Source organism: Megalobrama amblycephala, linkage group LG19 (assembly GCF_018812025.1).
Source record: "Megalobrama amblycephala isolate DHTTF-2021 linkage group LG19, ASM1881202v1, whole genome shotgun sequence".
NCBI lineage: Eukaryota > Metazoa > Chordata > Actinopteri > Cypriniformes > Xenocyprididae > Megalobrama > Megalobrama amblycephala.
The window spans coordinates 26,859,063-26,882,350 of record NC_063062.1 but is presented as its reverse complement, the minus strand read 5'-3'; the positions used below and the strand labels follow the sequence as shown (position 1 = coordinate 26,882,350).

General features: G+C 39.2%; 1 protein-coding gene and 1 long non-coding RNA gene across 2 annotated transcripts; both read right to left on the bottom strand.

The window, feature by feature from the left end:
* Positions 1–9,214: 9,214 nt before the first annotated feature.
* LOC125254860 lies at positions 9,215–10,643 on the bottom strand. The gene is made up of 3 exons (XR_007181770.1): positions 9,759–10,643; positions 9,442–9,658; positions 9,215–9,294 (listed from the first exon to the last, which is right to left on the bottom strand). It is a non-coding gene; the product is annotated as an uncharacterized LOC125254860 (long non-coding RNA).
* Positions 10,644–13,688: 3,045 nt separating this feature from the next.
* grk7b (G protein-coupled receptor kinase 7b) lies at positions 13,689–23,038 on the bottom strand. Its single transcript, XM_048169540.1, has 4 exons — positions 21,322–23,038; positions 19,119–19,556; positions 15,914–16,185; positions 13,689–14,476 (listed from the first exon to the last, which is right to left on the bottom strand). The coding sequence occupies exons 1-4, from the start codon at positions 21,919–21,921 to the stop codon at positions 14,143–14,145; spliced, it is 1,644 nt and encodes a 547-aa protein (XP_048025497.1). The 5' UTR covers positions 21,922–23,038; the 3' UTR covers positions 13,689–14,142.
* Between the last annotated feature and the right edge of the window lie 250 nt (positions 23,039–23,288).

Below are 23,288 nucleotides of genomic sequence, written 5' to 3'. Positions count from 1 at the left end.
ATCTCATTCCCAGATAAACATAAAACACATAAGAAATAACACACACACACACACACACACACACACAAAATAAAAAAAAGAGTAAATATAAAAATAAACAACAACAACAACAACAACAAAAAACAGACAATTTCTGCATAATTACAAATTTCAACTGTTCTATGGACATAGAAAATAGAAAATCCTATATCCCTTAGTGGCCAATATATCATAATATCAAAGACTTAAAAGGATAGTTCAACTAAAAATGAAAATGATCATCATTTGCCCACCCTCATGTTCCAAACCTGTTTGACCTTCTTTCTTCGGCAGATATTTTGAATAATGTTGGCAAACAAATAGTTTTGGTAACCACTGACTTCCATTGTATGAAAAAAAAAAAAAAAATCATCTTCAGAAATAAAGTCATACATGAGGGTGAAAAAGTTGTACACTTTAGCAAAAGAGTAGTTGTTACATAAATAATTTTAAAAGAATATACTAAAGTGTGAACAGAAAATAATGTTTTTGGACACTTCATTGCATGTTACAGTAACTGCAATTAAATAAAAATTTATTATTTTCCTTTATATTAAATGAACTTTAGAGTACTTTTTTCACCCACTTATGTAAAATGTAAGAACATTTTTATATGTAAATTTTATAATTACTTCTATTGTCTTTAAATATGGTTAAAAGTGTACTGCTGAATGTACTGACAATCATTATGGTAAACTAAAATATACTTTAATGCCATTTGAAACTTGCCATTCGAATAACATACTACAGTTAAAATTTTAAGTACTTGTGCTTTAGTATGTTATAGTCAACACATCAAAATAAGTGTGCCTTATTTAAAACAGTCATAAAAATGACAATCTTTAAGTATTTCAATACAATTAAGGGTCAGCTAAATTGGAAATACTGTGTCTCACTATATTAAGTGTATTTAACATCAATGTACTAACATTTAAATTAATCATTAGATACATTGCACCTATTTTTTAACATTGTACCTTCCCTTACACCTTAACCCACCCATAAACCTACCCATGCCACCAAACCTGACCCTAACCGTACCCGTATCCCACCTCAATCGCAGCAGAAGTGTTTTGCAATACATCATGAACACAATAAGTGCATTGTACCTAACTTTTATGTAAGTACATAGCAATTAAATGCACCTAATATAAAGTTCGCCCAAACACAGTTTTTTAATAAAATACAGATTTTACATGTATTATTTACTGTGTATTAGAGCTTTAGGTTGAAAGTGGGAGAGAGGAGAAGAAAGATATGAGAGACAGACAGAAGAGATATATGACACTGCGTTAAATCTAATAATGACAGACACAATATATCACATGGAGAGAATGGACAATAAATTTAAATCAGACAGAGGGACAGATGACAGCAGAAATAATAATGGCTTTGGGACGTTTCCAGCTTGCCACTGTGCCAACTCACCAAATGACAGCACTGAGCGGGAATGTGATAAGTGTTTCATGATCAGCTTTGAATCTGATACCTCATTTTCCACACCCGAAGAGCGATCTAGCCTGGCTGTCATAGTTTTTATATTGTCTCTCTGATGCCTTCAATGATTTAATATTCTTCTTCATTAATAGAATATTTCACTCTTTACTTTTACTATTGTTAAATCAACTTTTATTATCCATTTTTCTCCTTCCATCTATTCTCACTTTTCACTCCCTCGCTTCCTAACACTCATGCATAGATGCCTGAGCCAAACCTCTGGACCACATAAGCGGGGAATTGCAGTTTGTTTTAAGTAAATTTGCACATGTAATGATATCTCTATGTTAGGTCTGACAGCGTGCAGAAGCGTGTAATTATTGTTCGAGGTTTGCGGAATATATTCCCATCAGGGTGATCACTTAGAATCTTGGGGGCCAGGACAACATGTTTATGAAGGCCTCCCATAGCTCCATTGAGTAGATTATACCATACAGCACTCCAGTGGGATTCACTTGCCCCTGAGAAAAGCTCTTATCCATTTATTCGTTCAGTAGTTCATACAAATGAGAAATAACCCTTGTGATAAAAAGTACACTTAAGCACACTTTTAAAAAGAGTACTTATGGAAATAATATACTTTAATAGGAAATACCTAAGGACGAACTCAATGTAATGTTATCAGACACTTAAGTGAATGTTATTCAATTGAATGAAAATGTGTTATAATTTAAATTAAGAGTACTTTTTGACCCACTTAAGGTCATGTATTTACATCTTAATCCCATGTTTGGTTGAATGGTCTGATCATTTGTACATTTGTGTTGTAAGGTTCCCATAAATTGCACATAAATTGTATAACAACTGAGAACCCGACAATAAGCAATTGTATAAAAAAAATCTGTATAGAAAAAAAAAACAGGCATGAGAAGAAAAAACGAGACAAACAAACAGACAGAGACAGAAATAGAGAAAAAAAATATTCTCCAGGTTTAAAATTACAAGATTTCACCACTGGTCACAGATAATACCAAAGTTTACTTAACCGTCCTGGAATATTTTTAACTGATGTACACAGTCTGACCACAGAAACAATGAGAGCATCTGTTTTCTAGATGACTGTCCTTATAAAACTCATCAAATGATTCTTCATACTTGACCTGCTTACAGTAAACAGGAATAAATCAAAAGTTTGTTCCCTGATCAGAAAAAGTCTGAATGTGAAAGTACCTTGTTGACTTTGTTTTGCTCCAGTTGTAAGATGACAATGGCGGTTGTGGTGGTCAGTGGGTCTATGGATAGAGCTGAATTCGATAAGCTACATTTATTTCTTTATTATAACACTGGGGCATGACAAATGTGCACATTAGGAGAAGGGGAGAACGAGAGAGAAACACGCCAGTGTTTGAGGTTTGTGTTTCCTTTGGCCTCCTTTATGGAATTCACTTATTTGTGGAAATGTTAAGAATTCAAGTAATGGGCCCTACTAAACACAGTCGAACGCAGAAAAATAAATGCAATGCTCAGCATATGAGGAACCATGACAACTGGACCTGCGAACGATCTTCTCTCTCATTTTACGTCTATCTTTGATCAATTAAATGCAGCCTTGGTAAATATAAGAGACTTCTTTCATTTATACATATTATATATATCTATAAATCATCTACAGTATAGAATATAACATAGCAAAGTTGGTTCATGTTCACATATCAAAAAAAATAACCTCAAGAAAAGTTCATATTATCACATGTAGATTGGAAGAAGGAATACTTTAAATTGTCTTTAATGATAAATGCAGGAGATCACTAGGAGTACACAGGAGATAAACCACAAGGCTAGGAGATAAACTGAAGGCTTATATACACAAGGGAAGATAATTAACACAACAGGGAACAGGTGTGGAACTCAATTAACATCCATAGAAACTAGCATCATAAACGACTAACAAAGTCCAATAGAGGAGGGAGGGTGGGAACTCTGAAGGATGATGTGGAGCTGGAGAGGGAGGTGAACAAGGCAGGACTGACATATGGAAACACCACAGTGTAGATGACGGCGGGAGGAACCAGAGAGGAGCTGATGGAGGGAGGATCCAAATGACAAATCAGAGTACAGCCAGGATGAAGGCCCACTGTGAAACCGATGGTGGGAGGAGCCAGGGTGAAGCCAGAGGTCTGACAACCAGCGGTGGAACCAGGAGAGCTGGAGACCCAGGTGGAGACAAAGAGACCGGGCAACACCGTAGGTCCTGGGGCCAAGGTGGAGCTGCGGTGAGGAGCGGCCGAGGTATCGCCAGGGTGATGGAAGACTAAGGCACAGCTGGTGGGACTGAGGACCAAGGCGGAGCCGGAGGGAAGGCGGAGCCGGAGGGAAGGCAGAGCCTTACGGAGCCGAGGGAGGGAGTAGACAAGGTGGAGCTGACTGGTCGATGGGCTGAGGTGGAGAGACGGGCTTGGCGGCCTGAGGCTAGGACAGGGGATCCATGTGCCAAGGTGGAGCTGGAGACCGGAAGACCAGTGGCGAATCCGCGCAGCATATTTAATCAAACAGAGAAGGAGCCAAGGAACTGAAGGGAACCAGCAGAAGCAGGGCCGGAGGACTGGCTTGCTTAGGTAGAGGATGCGGGAGAGGGAGGCTGGGTGGGACCATTGGCGATGTAGGAGACTTGGAGTTGGTTGGGACCAGCGGAGACGAAGGAGACTTGAAGTTGGGCAGGACCAGCGGAGACGAAGGAGACTTGAAGTTGGGCAGGACCAGCGGAGACGAAGGAGACTCTGGGGAATCAATTCTTCTACTTCCTCATCAAATATTACAGAGACCAGGCACAGCTCACCCTCAGCAGCGAGAGTGTAGGCAGGGCTTCCCCCCATGCCCTCGTACGCCATGAGCACACCCACTGGGACGGGCGATATTACCAACTCACGCACCTAGTCAGACTTTCGGTTGGGCTTGTGTTCTGGGGTGATGATTGGCTCTGGTGCTGGCATCGTGGCAGGCTTGGGCTCTGTGGTGAATCCTGGCATATGCTCCATGCAGGACGTGGGAGGTTGCTGGCTGGGTTCTGGGTCCGGAGTGGGGTTGGCGTTGGTCTCATCCACAAGGCAGACGGTCAGATGGGAGTCTTCGTCAGCCAGTACTTACTCCACGAATCCGGTGAATGTTGCCCAAGGACCAATCAGGGAAGTAAGTGAGGCAGGCCAATTGTAAAACGTCACATGTGGTCCTTGAGGGAGTTATGATCTTGCTACTACTTCAAGTGTTTTTTGACCTTGGATGCATGTAAACCTTTAAAATATGAACATTTAAAATAGCATAATAGGGGCACTTTAGGAGAGGAAAGGAAAGAATATATTAACATTAAAAAATGGCACACTTCAACTCTAAAGGTGCCATGTATTAAATATCCTACTTGGCAGAGATCACTGAAATTGGTGAAAAAATTGCATCACCTAAAAAAAAAAAGTACTTTTTAGAAATGGAATCTCTTCAATAACTTTACATTTCTATGACCTTGCCACATGGAATTTAAACTAGATTTTTTTTTTTTTTTTTTTTTTTAAGAATTATCTTTATTATCTTTATTTTATTTCATCACTCTGTACCATACTTGTTTGTCATTTACATGTATAAAGTCACATTCAGTGCCCCACTATTACACAAGTGGAGAAAGTCAAGTTATCAGATTTGTGAGCAGGATTTTTTACACTATTCCACCCTGTGAAGTGGAGCCAGATCATATCTCAAACATGACTTCCAAATTGCCATCACTGTCACTTTGATCTCACACCCCAAGTGCCCGCACAAGTGCTAAAAGTGTGCATGTGTTTATGGTTTTTGCACAGTTGAGAGTGTGTGCTGAGACAGTAAATATTTAGTGTCTATACAAGTAGGTGTGAATGTGTGTTTGAGGGTGTGTGTGTGTGTGTGTGTTTTGTGAGGAGGATGGCGGCTTTCTTTGGGTGACTTGATAAACAACTTCCATTACCAAGAGATAGTCTTTGTAAGAGTATCACAGTTTCACAATGACAGACCAGCCTGGGAAAAACATGTTCTGAGATCTTCCATGGAATTCCAGCTGTCACTGCGGCAGCCACAGATGTCACCCTGGTTATGTAGCCTATAGCTGAAATCATGGAGCATCTTGGATTTCCATCTACACGATGGTGTGAATCTCAGCACTCTTGTTCTCTAGCACACTTCATAGGGCATGCCATTCTGACCCCATTATCCCTAATCAGGAACTAATCTCTCAGTGCATGCCTGCATTAAAAAAAAACCTGTTAGCATCTGTCTTTGTTGGTGCACCGTAAGTTAAAACTAAAAATAAAATAGTTAATGTAGTACCATTCAAACAATTGGAAATACCTGACATGATAAATTAAATTGCTGAAATGAATTTTGTTGACAAATTTATCGCACAAAGAGCGATATCTTACAAAATACAACCTAACTAACACAAAACAATGAACTGTCTAGAACAATAACCATTATGTTTGCACAGCGCACACAACATCTCTGCCCTCCTGATTTCTCGAGCCTGGTCTCATTAGAAAAACGCACCTGTGGGAATGTTTTCGTATTTCAAAATACGTACCAATACGTAAATATCACTGCAGTTTCAATGTGAAATGTCCACTGAGTGAATATGGTATGTTTTTATGACATTGGTTTTTATACAAATCACCGCAGTTCTGATTTGAAATTTTGTCTGGTGAGTGGTGCTAAAAGTGTAATGCTCCATTATTTTAAAAAAAAAAAACGTACCACCAACATTACACCTAAACCTTCCCGATAGTGTTAACAAAAGTAAATTTGACATAAAAAGTATCCGTAATCGTGCCATTTTAGCTTATTTTGATCTCTCATCTCTGAGCTCTTTTACAGTGACTCGTTTTCCCCCGGATTCATACCCAAGGCTTCCTCGTCCTAGGTCCTTGAGCAAGGCACCCAACCCCCAATCACTCCCCAGGCACCACAGCAAAAACGGCTGCATGGTGTGTATGTTCAATTCTGTGTGTGTGTACTTGGATGGGTGAAAGGCAGAGCACAAATTCCGAGTATGGGACACCATTTATGGCCACACGTCACGTCACTTACTTATAACATGCATTACTTGTAATGCATTACCCCCAAAACTGGTGCCCATAAAAAACACACCACAAATCCTAGTGGGTGTTTTCCAGTGCACTGTTATGTGGTTGCTAGGGTGTTCTGTATGATTGCCCAATTCACAATCCTACTGATTCTTCAATGTAGGTATACAGGATATTAAGACATTTTATTGTTTTTCATGTGAAAATAGTCTTAGAAAAGTGATAGCACTCCTTTCCAAAACAAGCTGTACAATTTGAGATGTCATTCATTTGTGCAAGATGAATTACACACAGAAGTTTAATACTTGGGTTAGAGGTCTTGAAAAACTAGAGCAATAGATAGTGTTGTTTGCCTTTGTCCTTTATTAAGTAATTCGAAAATGGAAGTGTCTCAACCTGCATCTATGTCTATGCATATGTACAAGCAGACTCAAAATGACATTAACCCATCTAAAATGTTGTAGGGCTGACCGCAATCTGTTAAAGTGTGAAGCAGAAGGCTGAAGTGGAGGGTTTCATGAGAGTATTGTGTTAACAGCCATATGTCAGCTTGTTAAATGAGATTACAGAGCACTGTCTGTGCCGCTGTGGTGAAATCTGAACCTAATAATTTCAATGTAAAAGAAGATACCCGAAGAGGGGGCCTTTAGATGGCGGTTTGGATAAAACTTAAAAACAGCAAATTAGTCCAAAACAAGCAAAACCTCTAAGCAATTATGCCTGTTGTATTCAAAAGCATGATCAATTATTATAAATGCCCTTTCAACCAGCATTAGAACAGACAAGATCATTTGTAAGAGGTGCTGACACCACATAAAGGAAATGTAACGTGTCGTCAAGCTGAGAAGAGAATCTCACCATTCATATAAAGCATTCTTGTGTATTTGCCAGCTTAATAACGAGATTCATTTCAAACTGGCATATTGGTATGCTAAAACAAAAATAGTTTCCAGTAATGCCTTTACAATGAAAGTCTATGATGCAAAGCATACCAGATGGTTAAACAGCAGTGATGTGCACCTCGCATTTAAGTTAAAGGGGTGGTTCATTGCGATTTCACTTTTTTAACTTTAGTTAGTGTAATGTTGCTGTTAGAGCATAAACAATGTCTACAAAGTTAGGACGCTCAAAGTTCAATGCAAACGGAGATGTTTTCTTTTAAAGAATTCTCTGTTTAAGGACTACAACAAACGGCTGTTAGGGACTACAATGATCTTTATCCCGGGTTGGTGACATCACTAACCCTAAAATTTACAGAAGCCCTGCCCCAGAGAACACGCAACAAAGGGGTGAGGCCATGTTATTGCAATACAGTACATAACACAAATGCAATAGCATGTAATAAAAGCAAGATGACAACATGACGGGTTATAACCTTAATTAAACTAAACTATACCTGTTCTGTCTTCATGCAGCATATATTCTCTGGCTCTGTAGGCATATTACAACAGTTCTCACACAAGCAATTTATAGATTATCATGATAGAATAAGTAATCAATAACTTTAAGTTAATTCCACATCAGCTACATAAATTCATCAACTAACCATTCAGAAACGTCCTGTTGCATTCTACATGTTATCACTTCTTTGAGTCTTTCCATCATTGTCTGACTCCCATTTGAACATAAAAGGCTGAACAATTTCTGACATTTTAAGTGAGTCTGCGTGAGGTAATCAGTGCTGCTAACACAAGCTCTTGAAACTCCGCCCTCTTCATAGGAGCAGCAGCTCATTTGCATTTAAAGGGACACACACAAAAACTGAGCGTTTTTGCTCACCCTCAAAAAGTGTCAAATTTAACAAGCTATAAAAAAATGATCTCTGGGGTATTTTGTGCTAAAACACACTTTGGAGACGTATTTTACATCTTGTAAAAGTGGCATTATATGACCCCTTTAAAGTGCTTATATTAATTATTTAACATAAATCTTTCAGCTGCTGTCATTGTCTGCAATGTAGAAATTAGTCTTGCGAAGCCAGACATTCAGACAGACAGCAGAAGGTCTGGACCTCATAGCAACTTTCACTCGCCAAGGACCACCCAAGAGGATGTCTGACCAACATGTAAAGCAACCAATCACAGTTTGTTTTGTTCAGCGTCATGTTTAGGGGGTGAAAATGTAAAGTCGATGGGCTTGATCTTACGATCATTTCTTAAATGTGCGTACGTGTGATTCAGAAAACGAACATACACAAAATTACACATTTGTGAAATTTTTGGTTAAGCTTTGGTATCTTGTCCGTCTGGAGCTGTCCCCGGAAATGTCAACCTGCGAATAGCCTTCTGGTTACCAGAGCAATAGTCTAGTGATTATTTTCACCAACAGAGGGGGCTGCAAACCACACCGCATACTTAAAGGGATAGTTCACCAAAAATAAAAATTTGATGTTTATCTGCTTACCCCCAGGGCATCCAAGATGTAGTTGACTTTATTTCTTCAGTAGAACACAAATTATGATTTTTAATTCCGACCGTTGCAGTCTGTCAGACGTATAATGCATGGCAATGGTAACAAATTCTATGAGAGTAAAAAAAGCATGCACAGACAAATCCAAATTAAACCCTGCGACTTGTGACGACACATTGATGTCCTAAGACACGAAACGATCGGTTTGTGTGAGAAACTGAACAGTATTTATATAATTTTTTACCTCTAATACACCACTATGTCCAACTTGACACACACTCGACATCCGGTGCGTGAGGTGTGTACGCGCTCTGGCGTAGTTTAAACATGGTGCCTGTAGTACAACAGTTGTTATACAAATGGATTAAACCACTAAAAAAATATGGTTTTATTACATCTAAACTTTTATTTTATTTTGTTACTTTTCATAAGGGCAGCTTTACAAATAAAAAGGACACATACAAAGATCTTGTTCACATACCTCAGTTGGATGTGGAAAAACCATAGGCACAGCTGATGTTTAAGTCGAACGTGATCCTCTCCTGGGTATGTAAAATCATCAGGGGAAAAATGATCGCTGCAGACCCTCAACAACTTTAGTGCGTTAGTGGGTGTGTTGATATCCAGCCGAAGAGCAATCAACCATAACTTGAGGCGAGCAGGCTCAGAAGTTGGGAATACGTGGAAAGTCACCACTCCTGAATGAGTTTGTGCAAGAGAACGTTATCTTTTAGTTTTAAGTCGGTTTGAACAATCCAGATAAGCGCAAGAAAGTACCATTTTGATTAGCCGTCTTACCTACAATGTTTGTGCACTGTGTAAACAATGAGTGGCATACACGAGAGATCACTTCCGGCGCTTGCGTAAACTACGCCAGAGTTACACCTCACGCACGGATGTCCTTGTAATCTTTAATCAACATAACTTCCTTCTTGCAGCGAAATTTCTTCTGTCAATTTCTCCTGTCACTCACATGAAAACAATAACAAAACACAGCCATGCATCTAACGATCCAATCAATTTCTTCAAGTCCTACCATACATTTTTTTTTTTCTTGTTCAAGAAGCAGTTTCACTCAGATATACGTCCCAATAGGGACTATCGCAATTTCCATTTCTTGCGGTCTTCAAGGTGACCAGACTTCTGAAATGGAAACCAGGGTCATTTCACATTTCAGTGGTCAAAATAGGCCTATAATAAAATGCAGGATCGGACTTCATTTTGTCCATCAGGAATTAATTGGAATTCATCAGAATTGGATCGTTGTGGTTTGCTATTGCTGTGATGATCCACACAGCAAGGACTCCGTGGCGGATCGGCCGCGGAGGTATCCCGGTTTCCGGAACGTATCCGCGAACGGACCCGTATCGGCGTCCACTTGCGCTCAGTGACGGATCTGCAACGAAGGCGGATCTCGGACCCGCCGTGGCTCCGCGCTACATCCGCTCCACATCCGCGATTAAAACCTTACCTCCGCGGCGCGGGTCAGTTTGGGACTCGCAAATTGATACAACCATTAAAGTAAAGGCGCGTGCGCGTCCAAGGATGCGACATGGGTCCGCTCAGGATCCGCTGATTGACAGTAGAATTTACGGCGCCGCCCGGAGGCGGAGCTGATCCTCCTGTGCGGCGCCAAAACGAATGTGACAGTCACGCGGGTTTGGCGACTTGAATGCGGATCCGCCTAGGAGTCTCCTGGGCTGCGTTCAGCCCCGTTGCAAAACGTTTTTTCAACGGAAACGGTGGTGCGTTGAACATAGGGGTGTAACGATACATCGATATGGATCGATGCATCGATGCCACATTCATAATATCGATATGAGGTACCTTTATTTTGACACCCTCCACAACCTCACGTGACGTCCGCATTTCCGCCAAAGCGCGCATTTTCGTTTTCTCACCATACAGTCTGCCTGCGTGTCAGATTGCGAATGCGATGGAGCAACAAAGCGGTTGTAGCAGCGAAAATACAGATGCAGAAAAGTTTGTGCCTGCTGTAGGACGCAAATCATGGGTTTAGAAACATTTTGTATTTCTGAAAGCAGATGGGTAGGCAAAGAAATCCCACGTTATTTCAATATAATAATATTATTAATATTTGTAAACTTTGCCAGTTCCAGTTGAAATACTACAAACTATATTTACTATAAATACTATTTTTATTCATTTAAAAAAACTGTAATTTTTTGTTGTTGTTGTTGTTGTTGTTGTAAATGTCCCAATTGGGATAGATGGTGTATAATAACAATAATAAAAAAAGAGATTAATAAAAAAGTTCATGTTATCAATTTTGGTTGTGGTTGTGAGTGAATAAAAATATAACTCGTTGTATAAACCTGGCACATAATATCTAAATATCAATAAATCAATCGATATAGCCCTGAATCGAACCGAATCGTATTCGTATCGTGGAATTTTTTGAGGTATCGGCAAATATCGTATCGCTGGCTGACAGAATCGATATCATATCATATCGTGATGAACTGTCCGATTTACACCCCTAGTTGAACACATGATGCAAGAGTTGCAACTATGGCAGCTGAGAAGGCCATTCTTTGTATTCTTTTTGAAGAATGTTTGGAGCCTGATTAAATCGGTAAATACGTGTTTAATACTACAAAATACGCTCGATGTTACAGTCACTGCACTTGCCGTTCAGGATAAAAGAGAACATCCCAATCAAGTGAAGGGATTTGTGGAAACTTCTAATTATTATGATACAACATTTGCCTTGCATTTCAGCATGAAAAAAGACAAACATTTCAGGTGAAGGATAATCCACTTCTTACCTCAGAGACTGTGTTGATCTATTATTTTTATTGTGAGTATTAGGCTTATCATTATTACTGATCACTGTTGTGCTATGATATTGTAATATTTACCATTATATAATCAGAGGAATATAGAAAAAATTATTAAAGTGTCACTTCACAATAAAATAGCAAAATATATAGCATATATATTTTATATTTTATATATATAAGTATAGCATTTTTATGTTACATTAATACCCATTGTGCGAGCTGTCTCTTTAATACCACGTGGTTTATATACAGGTTGCCGCTGATTGGGCTGACGTTTCTGACACACCCACCAAACAAGAGAAAACGTATCTGAAACCTGTTGCACACCGTTTCCAGGAAACATGTCGTTCAACTCGGAAAACGTAGCAAAACGTTGCGCACCGGTTTGAACTTGAACGTGCCCGTGGTGTGTGAATTCTGACCTCACTGCAAGAGGGAGTTATTTTGATTAAAGATTATGAGGGCACATCATTTCTTTAAATAATGATGTGCACGGATAAATAATTTGTAATAGATACAGCAATGTTCCATTAAAAAAAAAAGAATTGTCAATTTTGATTCATGGTGACTTTAAGCCAAACCATCCATTAAAATAGACTAAAAGAGACCCAGACACATTCAGGCACACATTCCAATAACAGAACAGTCTGTGGGATCATGAAGAGCAAAGCAGCATAAAAATATCCACATTTAATAATGTCAACCTTTGCCCATAATACAAACAGACGGGGCTTGTTTTCCTAATGAAACCACTTGCTATTTCAGTCGGTTCCCGTTAGCTGTGGACAAAACACTTGAGCATGTGGCGCAGGGTGCAGGGCAGTGGGTCTGAGAGCTGAGACCGTGCCTGTCTGGCCGGGCCACGCCCAGAGATTTCCACCCGCCTCAGGAGAGCTTGTTTATCACAGCTGAAGTGTCATCCAGGAACGTGGAGGAGAAGGGCAAATATCTGCACCCTGTCCAAAACCACAAGCCTCTCTTTCCCATGCTGTGCCTGACCCCATCCTTCATCATATTTCATTAATAATCCCCCATGACAAGAACAGGATTTATGATAATCTACTTATGAACACGGCTAAAATATTTAACAGCTCACATAAAAATTTTATTCCTTTGAAATGGATAAACTTTCTTCACCATGGATGGCTTTATCAGTGTTGTTGCTCATCTAAGTCGTTTTCCCGCCTAATATAAAGTAGTATCTCATTGTGGACAGTGACCTCTGCTGGTCGTATAGCAGTCAGTAGATTCTGCATCTTGAAGAGCGTTTGGAAGTGTCTGTTTGACAAGCTTGTCGGCACTGCATGCAGCCAGTGGCAGAACTTTCCACTGAGCTCTGGTGTTGTTTTAATGGCCTGTTTATTACTAAAGGGACCTTGTCACAACTGAAACAGCAATTCACACAGACATTAAAGACATTAAATATTTATTTTTTTCACTTTGGCCATTAGGTGTTTTTTTAGACTTCAATCAGACTTCTGCATATGAGGAAAAAAATAAACTATAGACATGGTTAAAAAGAAAAAGAAAAAAAAAAAGAACAAAACAAACAGATGCTGAAATAAATAACAGAGCATGCAGATAAATATCAAGTAAGAGACTAATAATGTCTCATGTTAAAGGATTAGTTAACTTTCAAATTAAAATTTCTTGATAATTTACTCACCCCCATGTCATCCAAGATGTTCATGTCTTTCTTTCTTCAGTAGAAAAGAAATGAAGGTTTTTGATGGTTTCTCTAGATAAGACCCTTATTTCTCATCTGGGATCGCTGTAAACTGTAATTTTGACCTTCAACCATTTGGGCTCCATTGAAGTCCACTATAAGGAGAAAAATCCTGGAATGTTTTCATCAAAAATCTTCATTTCTTTTCGACTGAAGAAAGAAAGACATGAACATCTTGGATGACATGGGGGTGAGTAAATTATAAAGAAATTTTAGTTTGAAAGTGAACTAATCCTTTAAGATGTACGCAAACTTGATGAAGTTCATGCATCAGTAAAGCATCAGTAACTGAGACCTATGTCTGTAAAAATATATATTTAGGTCAAAACATTTGAGACCACCTCCAAAAATATCTTTACATTTTAACTTATTATAAACTATATTATAAATATAACAAATAATAATAATAAAAAAAATACATTAATTTCAGAAAAAAAAATATTAACATGTCTATTAACAGCACAGCAATCGCACATGACTTTGCCAATCCACCAACCATCAGAACACAAAATTCATAATCTTTCATACAAATGCTCAATAAAAGCACTTGGTATTAAAAGAAAATAACACTATAAAATAGTAATAATAGCTAATATGTATTGTTATTAAAAAAAAAGTATATTTGTCTTTTTTGCAATATATTCTTATTTTGTTACAGAAGAGTGCAAGATTTGGATTTTTGCTCATCATCATCCAGTCCCGCTGACAATTTCTTCCTGTTTGGGTCGTTAAGCTCATCAAAGAGTCCACTGTCAATCATCTCCTGTTGCCATGGAATCGACACTGCTCCTGTACTGAATTCCTTAAAAAACTTCTCATCATTGGTATCAAATTCAACCCCTTTAACCTCAGAGAAGTCCCGGATATCACCTGTGTCTTTAGCGTACACAACGTTGGGTTTGGGCACCCATGGAGGTGGAATAAGCCCCGCCTCCAGCCGAGGGATGTTGATGGATTTGAAGAACTCATGTTTCCGAGGGTCACCCCTATGGGCAAAAAACAGTTTACAGTCAGAAATATGGCATATTTGGGTAAATGTATGGTTATGGCATTAAGTTTACCCACAATTATTTTAGCCAAAATATTAAAGCACTAACTAAACTCCTGGAGGGCCACTGTCCTGCAGATTGTGGCTGCTACTGCCTCCAAAACACCTGCCTGGAAGTTTGTACTAATCCTGAAGACCTTGATTAGCTGGTTCAGGTGTGTTTAATTAGGGTTGGAGCTAAACCCTGAAGGACAATACAGTTTAATACAGTTTGACACACCTGCAATTTTTCACCCATAATTGAATGCTGCTGATATATATAATTTGGGACATAAGTGTACACCCCCCCAACCCCCCATAATAATTTTATGTGGTAACAATGTTTTCACAATGTCCCCATTAAATTATGCAAATGTTATTTCCAAAAGTTCTGAGAACGTACAACTTTTTCCTAAGTTATGGGAAATTTAAGACATAACATCAGATGCCCAAAACACAAGCTCCACACAGAGAGGCCTTGAATTCGAGTCCGCATGTTGTGGAGGAGCTAACTACTGACAGACCTATCCACCCCAGTATATGAGCATTTTGAAGCCATGCAACTGCATTGTGATAAACAGACAAAAGTCATTATATACTGACAATCTTCCCCTCTGTCGCAAATCAAATCAAACCAAACGTGGAGCCAATACTGCAGATTGGATGTCGATGACATAAAAGGTCATTGGGTTTTTCAGGCCTTGTGACTAAATGCCATTGAAATTAAGATTGACAGTGAATAATAACTTAAAATAGCAGTCTGTTCCTCACTCAAAACTATGAAATGACTCAAAAGTGCATGAGTCATATTGACTACTTATTTTTTATGGTTTTTGGCCATTTTTGACAGATGTGAAAGAAGCTGCATAAAGATACTTTAAAAATTCTCCTGTGTTCCGTGACAAAATTTGGATTTGGATCACCATAAGGGTGAGCAAATAATGACAAAATTTTCACTTTTGGGTGAAACTGTTCCTTTAACAGGATTCATATAAAAATTTTAATGGGTTGAAATAGTTTCAGCAACTGACATTGGGAATAGTATTATATGTTAATATGTAATTTAAACCTATGAGCAATGAAACTGGTATTAAATCTCTTGGTGTCTTCACCCACAGAATGAAAAAAGACCCAAAGCTATTTTGTTTTAACATTCATGCTTTGCTCCATCCAAACCCAGTGCTGAGGCTCCAAACCCACTGCTCTCACTGAGAAAGGCTGACAGAAACTGCCTGTTTCTTCGATTTGCTGCCACACTGGCTTAATTTTGCTGACAGAGTAAAGCTTCTGCTCCTCTGTTGGCACACGGAGGGCAGAATTGGACTGACCATGTCCTAATAATGACCAGTGGAAACAGTGTCCTCTTGCCATGAAACACAGAAAATCTGCCGCTTACTTGCAGCCGAGGCGGTCTTCAACATTCTTTTTCAGAAAAAGACTGATGATGTCCTTGGAGGGGGCGTCAAAATTCTTGTGTTCAAATTTGCACTCATCTTCTAGAGTTCTCCTTACTATCTCTTCTTTAGTCACCTTCTCTTTGTGATCTCTAAAGGGCAGACGGCCGGCCACCATCTCATAGATGCTACAGCCCAAAGCCCACCAGTCCACTGACATACGGTATGGTTCCTGCTTCAGGATCTCTGGTGCCATATACCCCTTAGTGCCAGCCTACGATGGAAAAGACAACAAGAGGGGTTATGAGAAAAACCATTCGGCCCTCTTGAAGCCACCTGAAAAAGCAGTTCAAATCATATTTAAAGACATCAATCATGGTATAAACTCTTTAGCCTTTTCTTCATCCCCACTCAAATCCCATTTCAGAAGAGATTCCTGAAACAAGTTAAAGATACAAAAACAGTCTCTTCCAATTTCATCAGTATCTCCAGGGACTCTTTGTAAGGGCATGCTGTGCCAACCCAGATGTCAGCTTCGGGTAATACTGTGATTAGCATTTGAAAGGGCTTATTCAAGGTTTTGTGGTACTCCTGGCTAAAATATTTGTTAATAATGAAATAGTCCAAAATTTCCTCAATTTGCCACTTGGAAAAATGAGTTCAGTGTTTTAAGTATTAGAGTACAGTTAACAGGATACTGAACTTATTTGGTAGATTTAAATGTCTAATAGAATTAACTTTTAAAATAAAGCACTGATTTCATTTTAAATGTTTATTTGTCATAGGAATATCAGCAAATTTTCATGAGACATTTCATTGGTTGCCCTGTGATAGAATGTCTGTCCTTTCAAAGGGTTTCCCTGCCTACAGCCCAAGCCCAACTCAACAAAGGACAAGTGGTTTGGAAAATGGCTGGATGGATTTGCGAATGGTAGTAAAGTTCGCAACTGATGCTGATAGGTCACGTGACAGTGACAACATGACAAATGTAGTATGTCCAGATTACATTCATACTACACGTGTGATTATGGAAACAGCTAACACATTTTCAAACTCTTTCTAATCAAGCACATCTGATGCAACTCATCAGTTTGTTAGTGGAGACTTGGGTCAGACAAAGGAGACATCCAAAATGTCTACTATTGGTGTAACTGAGGCCAGCTAGTAAGAGCTGTGAAGGTAAACCTCACTTCCCTGACGTCAAGGAGGCAAATGACGCTAGTGGCTGCAGTGTCCTTGTTAGTGTGCCCGTCTCTCATGCCAGTTGATTCCGGTTCAAATCCTGCTAAAAATGGTTTGAGTAAGAGCGGATGTGCCTCCAGAAACAGGGTTGGAAAATATTTCTTTAGGGCCGGTGTAGGCAAATCCGCTCATGGAGAGCTATCCAGGGGTCCATACCTCGCTTTAAGGATTAGTTCACTTTTAAATGAAAATTACCCCAAGCTTTATTCACCCTTAAACCATCCTAGGTGTATATGACTTTCTTCTTTCTGATGAACACAATCAGAGATAAATATCCTGATGCATCCGAGCTTTATAATGGCAGTGAGCGGGATCAATGAGTATGAGCTGAAGAAAGTGCCTCCACCCACATCCATGCATCATAAACATACTCCACATGGCTCCGGGGGGTTAAAAAATATCCATATTTAACATGAAATAAAATACGTAGTTTCTGCCAGACCACCTTCCGCATTCGACTTACGAAGAAACTGTAAAACTCTCGCAGTTCGAAAAGCTTACGCTACGTCCTATACTATTCGCCATCCGCTAATGTATGAAAGATGGGTTCAAGTGTACTAAAAGTTGTAACTAAATACATTTTTTAATACAGAGATCAAAAGCACATTTTAGTTCATATTTATGGTGTCTCAAAATAGCACAGTTGACTACACTTAGATGTTCTTAAGATTATCTTAAGTGGATAGTTCACCCAAAAATGAAAATTTGATGTTTATCTGCTTACCCCCAGGGCATCCAAGATGTAGTTGACTTTGTTTCTTCAGTAGAACAAAACAATCAGTTTGTACGAGAAACCGAACAGTATTTATATCATTTTTTACCTCTAATACACCACTATGTCCAACTGCCTTGAGCATCCGGTGTGTGAGGTCTGAACGCGCTCTGACAACGGAAGTGATCTCTCGCACTCATTGACGTTCTACGCGCGAGAGATCACTTCTGTCATCAGAGCGTGTTTTCAGACCTCACACAGCGGATGCTCAAGGCAGTTGGACATAGTGGTGTATTAGAGGTAAAAAATTATATAAACACTGTTCGGTTTCTCGCACAAACCGATCATTTTGTGTCTTAGGACATCAAGCTGCAGGGTTTAATTTGGATTTGTCTGTGCATGTTTTTTTTATTCTCATAGATGGTGTTACCGTTTCAATGCATTATATGACTGACAGACCTCAACGGTTGGAGTTAAAAATCATCATTTGTGTTCTACTGAAGAAACAAAGTCACCTTTTGGATGCCCTGGGGATAAGCAGATAAACATCAAATTTTCATTTTTGGGTGAACTATCCCATTAAGTACTAAATATGAATTTTTAGTATATTAAGTACTAAATTAGTTCAAGAAAATACAGCACTTTAAACACATTATGGAAGTGTACTAAGTGTACTGAAATAAAGTGTATTTTAGTGCACTTTTTTTTCCACCTGGTTAAGCCTGCTCCCGAGCTTACGGACCTGTTGCTATTACAGTAACTCTGGGATCAGCTTCAAAGAACCTAACCTGGATCATATCAAATCCTCAACAGTAAAATCCAGATAACTGAGTAATCCACGTACAAAGAACGGGCCCCTGGAGTTCAGCTCCAACCCCAATCAAACACATCTAATCCAGCTAATTAAGGTGTTCAGGGTTACTGAAAATGAAAGGCAGGGCTGTTGAAGCAGGGTTGGCGCTAAAGTCTGCAGGAAGGTAGCTCTCCAGGAGCAGGGTTGGCTAGCCCTGCTTAAGGGTTAGTATTAATGAGTAATTTGCATGATTGGGGGTAGTATCGGGAATTTTTAGGACTCAGGCGTTCAGCAGTTACCTTTTCAAGTACTCTCACTGTATGTGGAGTTCAATCCTCAAACTTTTCATCTGCAGGCCAGATTAAGCACTAGTCACCCCAGAACGTTAAACATAACATTTGCAAGGAGATATTTTTTTTTTTTATCTTCATAAAAGCATGTCCTGTCTACATGTCCTTACCTTTTGTGAGATAGTTTTCCCATTCGGTAGTTCCACAGCTAGACCCAGGTCTGACAACCTGCACTGGCCCTGACTGTCCAGTAGGACGTTCTCTGGCTTCATGTCACGGTACGCGATATCCATAGCATGTAGGTGCAAGATTCCAGTGGTGATCTGAACTGTGTAGTGAATGATTCGCTCCATCTCAATGCCATGCTCCCCAATGTGGTAAATGTGGTACTTCAGATCCCCTCCATTCATCAGAGTCATGACCAGACACAGGTGGGTCTTTGTGTCAAATGCATAGGCCAGGTTCACCAGAAAAAGGCTGTTTACCTTCTCCAAGATTTTTTTCTCCAGTAGAGCCATCTTTTCCCCACCCTTTTTCTTCAAGCGTTTCTTGTCCAGCTTCTTGCAGGCATACATCTGACCCGTGCTTTTGACCTGAACAGCACACACCTGTACAGAGAGCGGTTAAAAAAAAAACATTAAAAGAGAAACATTGCTGTGAGGTAAAGATGGGCTAGATTTGGGCTGAATTCTAGATTTTATATAAAACAATACTCTTTGATTTGATGCTGTAAAACACAGAGAATATGGGGCATCAGGAATAATACGCACTTGAAAATCTATTCAGATGAAGGAATTATTGTTGATTATTGTCCACTGAATATTATGTCATATGTATCAGGAGTATTATTTCCAGAGGATTTTATTCCAGTTGGCATTTAGGACTCATCAAAGGATGTTCACCTTGCATATTGTCTCTTTAGTTTTGTCTTAAAGGTGATGCAATCTGCAAAATTGTGACTGTTTTCGAAAGGGTTTCCAGAACACTCTCCCTATTTTCCATTGGTTGGAATAACTGATAGTTCCACCCCAAACTTATACCAGGCGAGTGTGGTGACAGTGGACATGCCAGCTTCTGAACACAGCAACGTTTGATAGCACCACAGTAATTAAATATTCAGTGAAATCAACCTATGGCTTACTTAGCTCTATCTGCATATTGAACTGGGATAGGAGATTTTGCAACATAGTCATCATGACAACAAAAATTAACTTATTTAGTTTCTTAAAGTCAGTTGTAATATTCCTACCCTATTTTGACGTATATCTAAATGAAACATTTTCTCGAACAAGAAAGAATGTAGGGCAGGACTTTAAAATGTCAAACTTTCTATAAGCCAACTATTGTTTAAAAATGACTGTATTGCTTTCTTAAAATGAACCCAAAATATGTTGGAAATTAACATTTATTAATATATTTAATAAATGAGCAATGAGCATTTTTTCATTCATTTAATGAATAATAATTAAACAATAAATATTATTAAATTGCTGATTAATAAATGTTCACCTTTTGATTATTATTGTTGCCTCTAGTAATTATGTGTCTGATTTTTAATTTCCAACCTATTTTGGTTTCATTTTAAGCCAGCCATATAGTCATTTTTAAACATTAGTTGGGTTAAATAAAACTGCCCAGCAGGTTGGGCAAACGTTTAACCCAACCGTGGGTTAAAACAACCCAAACTCAATTTTCAACCCAACTTGGGTTGTTTTTAACCCAGCATTTTTTTAGAGTGTGTACATTAAAAAACAAAAACAAAAACAAAAAAAAAACAGAATTTTCCATTTTGATTTAATGGTGACTTTAATGCACATTCTTGGTCTTGTTCTGCACGACAACAACAACAAAAAAAATAATAGTTTGTCTTTTTATTATTAATGAAAATGTAATAACTTATTGTTCATTTAAAATCACTTGCCTTTTCTGTTGATGTCACTGCACAGGCTACTGGATATGATCTAATCCATTCCTAATGGATTATGTACTGTTCTACATTTTTTTTTCTCATTTAATATCCTGCTTCCCTCTGAAATACTGTTGAAACATAGTCAAATTAAGGAAGTACAATGGGTTGCAAACAGCAATCCACATAGACTCTAACATAACATAAAATTACACGCATTACCTCTAACAAAAGGATAACAGAAAGGAATATAGTTTTTAATTTGTTAACTTACATTTATAATACATGATATACTATAACTAGAGTTGAACTGAACAATAACTATTGATTTATACAAGCTATCAACCAAAGGTTGATACCCAAACCAAGAATCCACAGCTTAAACAGACAACTTCGAAAACAATTCATTTTTAATACATTTAATTTGTAGATTTGTTTGTGACAGGGTAAGAGGTGCAAACACTCACCTCTCCAAATCCTCCTTTCCCCAAAGTCCTGAACTCATAGAAGTATTTATCAGAGATGGGCTGCTTCTCGAATTCCTTCCACTGCACAAATCTATCAAAGAACGGGCTGGTCTGATACTCATTGAAGGGTTTTCCTCTCAGAAACTCTTGTGTGGCTTCTTTCACCTGTCCCATCATCACCTCCTCAAAGTCCTTCTCAGAGACGGCTTTACACTTCTCCGCCATGTCCTCTGTCAGATAAGCCAGGAAACTTTTGGAGTCAGCTTTGCAGAATTTGTTAATGATATTCTGCTTGGCTTTTTCTTTAGCACCTGCCTCTGCCAAATTCCAGTCATTCAACTCCTCCAGGAACTCTGCAGCAGCAAGGTATTCTGGATTGGAGGCTAAGAGGAACTGACGGAAGCATGTTTTCCCAATGGGCTGCTGCTCACAGATGTGCTCAAAGTCCTTGGGAATGGCTGCACGCACCTTTGTACAGTTTTCAAGTTGGGGAAGAATTAGGCTACGCCTGCGTTTCCTCATCTCCTTGTCGTCTAGATTCTGTGCTTTCAGGTAGGTCGTGTTGGCCACCAGATTGTCCAGTCCACCCATGTCACACATGGCTGTGGCGAGGTGAGGGGTTAACTACGTGACACTGCGGGTAACAATGAAAAAGGACTGAAATGTAGGCAGCACAGTGGCAAGCAAGAATGAGGCTTCAGCGCCTCAAGTCCGAGTCCTCCTTGTGCCACTCATGTAATTGCTCAGTCAGAATTAAAAACCTCAGTAAGGATTTTCTCTTAAGTAAGTGTCTTTGTATGCTAATTCGTGGATACTGCTCTCACGGAAAGGAACTTATGCGTTCGTAACTTAAGAGGCTTTGTACTATGTTTAGCCACAATGCTAAGGGATAGACAATGCAATTGTTGTCTCTTACGCGCTCAGTCCTCTACAGTCAACTTCAGTTCAAGAAAATAAATAGAACTAGATGGGTTATAAGAAACTGTGAGTGGTGCTTGCCCATGCAAAATTTGCTGATTTAATGCTATAGGGTGTTGCTATCCAGTTGTAAAAGCAGTGGTTCTCAAACTTTTTTGGTCAAGCCCCCCTTTAATTTTTTTTTCTGCTGACCTCCTGCACCTGTTTGGTTTCTTGGTGTTTTACTAGCCCAAGTAAAAAGCGACATTCTGGTTCCAGATCCTTCCTTCAATGTTAGTACCAGTGTGAACAAACCTTAAAGATGCCCACTTCATTGTGTCTGCCAGGTGATAGTGAAATAATAGCAATTGTTGTATTTGAAAGTTATACCCTCGGTTTCATAGACAAAGCTTAGGTGTAATTCCAGACTAAAATGCATGTTTGAGCTGTTTTAACTGAAAGAAACTTGCACTGACACATCTTAAAATATGTCAGTGCCATTGTTTTGTCTCAAGATGCACACCAGTAATGTTTTTTGCTAAGGCACATTTATAAAAGCTACTTTTAAATGTCCTAATTGAACTAAGGCCTAATCCTGGCTTAGGCCCCGTCCACACGGAGACGCGTTTCACTGAAACCGCACAAATTTTTTATCGGATAGGCGTTTCGTCCACACGGATCCGGCGTTTTCGAAAGGTGAAACCGGTATTTTTTGAAACCGGGTCCCAGAGTGGAAAAATTTGAAAACGCCGGCTTGGCGTTGTCATGTGGACGGGGCAATCCGTATATTTTCTGAAACGATGATGTCATCACCCCACGTGTCGACCCCTAGTCAGACACGCTAACACCACAAAACAGCACCAACAACAGCAATAGCAGACTCTACATGCTTGCATTCATGCTGCAGAAGCTACTGAACCAAAATAAAGTGTTATTTCTAAGCTTTGCTAAAGTTTGTATTCAGCGCGCAAGGTTTATGCGCATGCTCCAAGTCTTCTTCGCTGCTTTAAGTGCATTTCTGCGGCAGAATTACAGCGCCACGTAATGGTCTGGCATGTATACTACATCAT

What these genes read in the sequence shown, in the direction of transcription:
- grk7b (XM_048169540.1), bottom strand. Translation starts at nt 21,921, where the DNA reads ATGTGTGACATGGGTGGACTGGACAATCTGGTGGCCAACACGACCTAC. An exon ending in GGAAAGGAGGATTTGGAGAG is followed by an intron (nt 19,557 to 21,321) that starts GTGAGTGTTTGC and finishes CTCTCTGTACAG; the next exon opens with GTGTGTGCTGTTCAGGTCAA. An exon ending in GAAGACCGCCTCGGCTGCAA is followed by an intron (nt 14,477 to 15,913) that starts GTAAGCGGCAGA and finishes TTTTGCCCATAG; the next exon opens with GGGTGACCCTCGGAAACATG.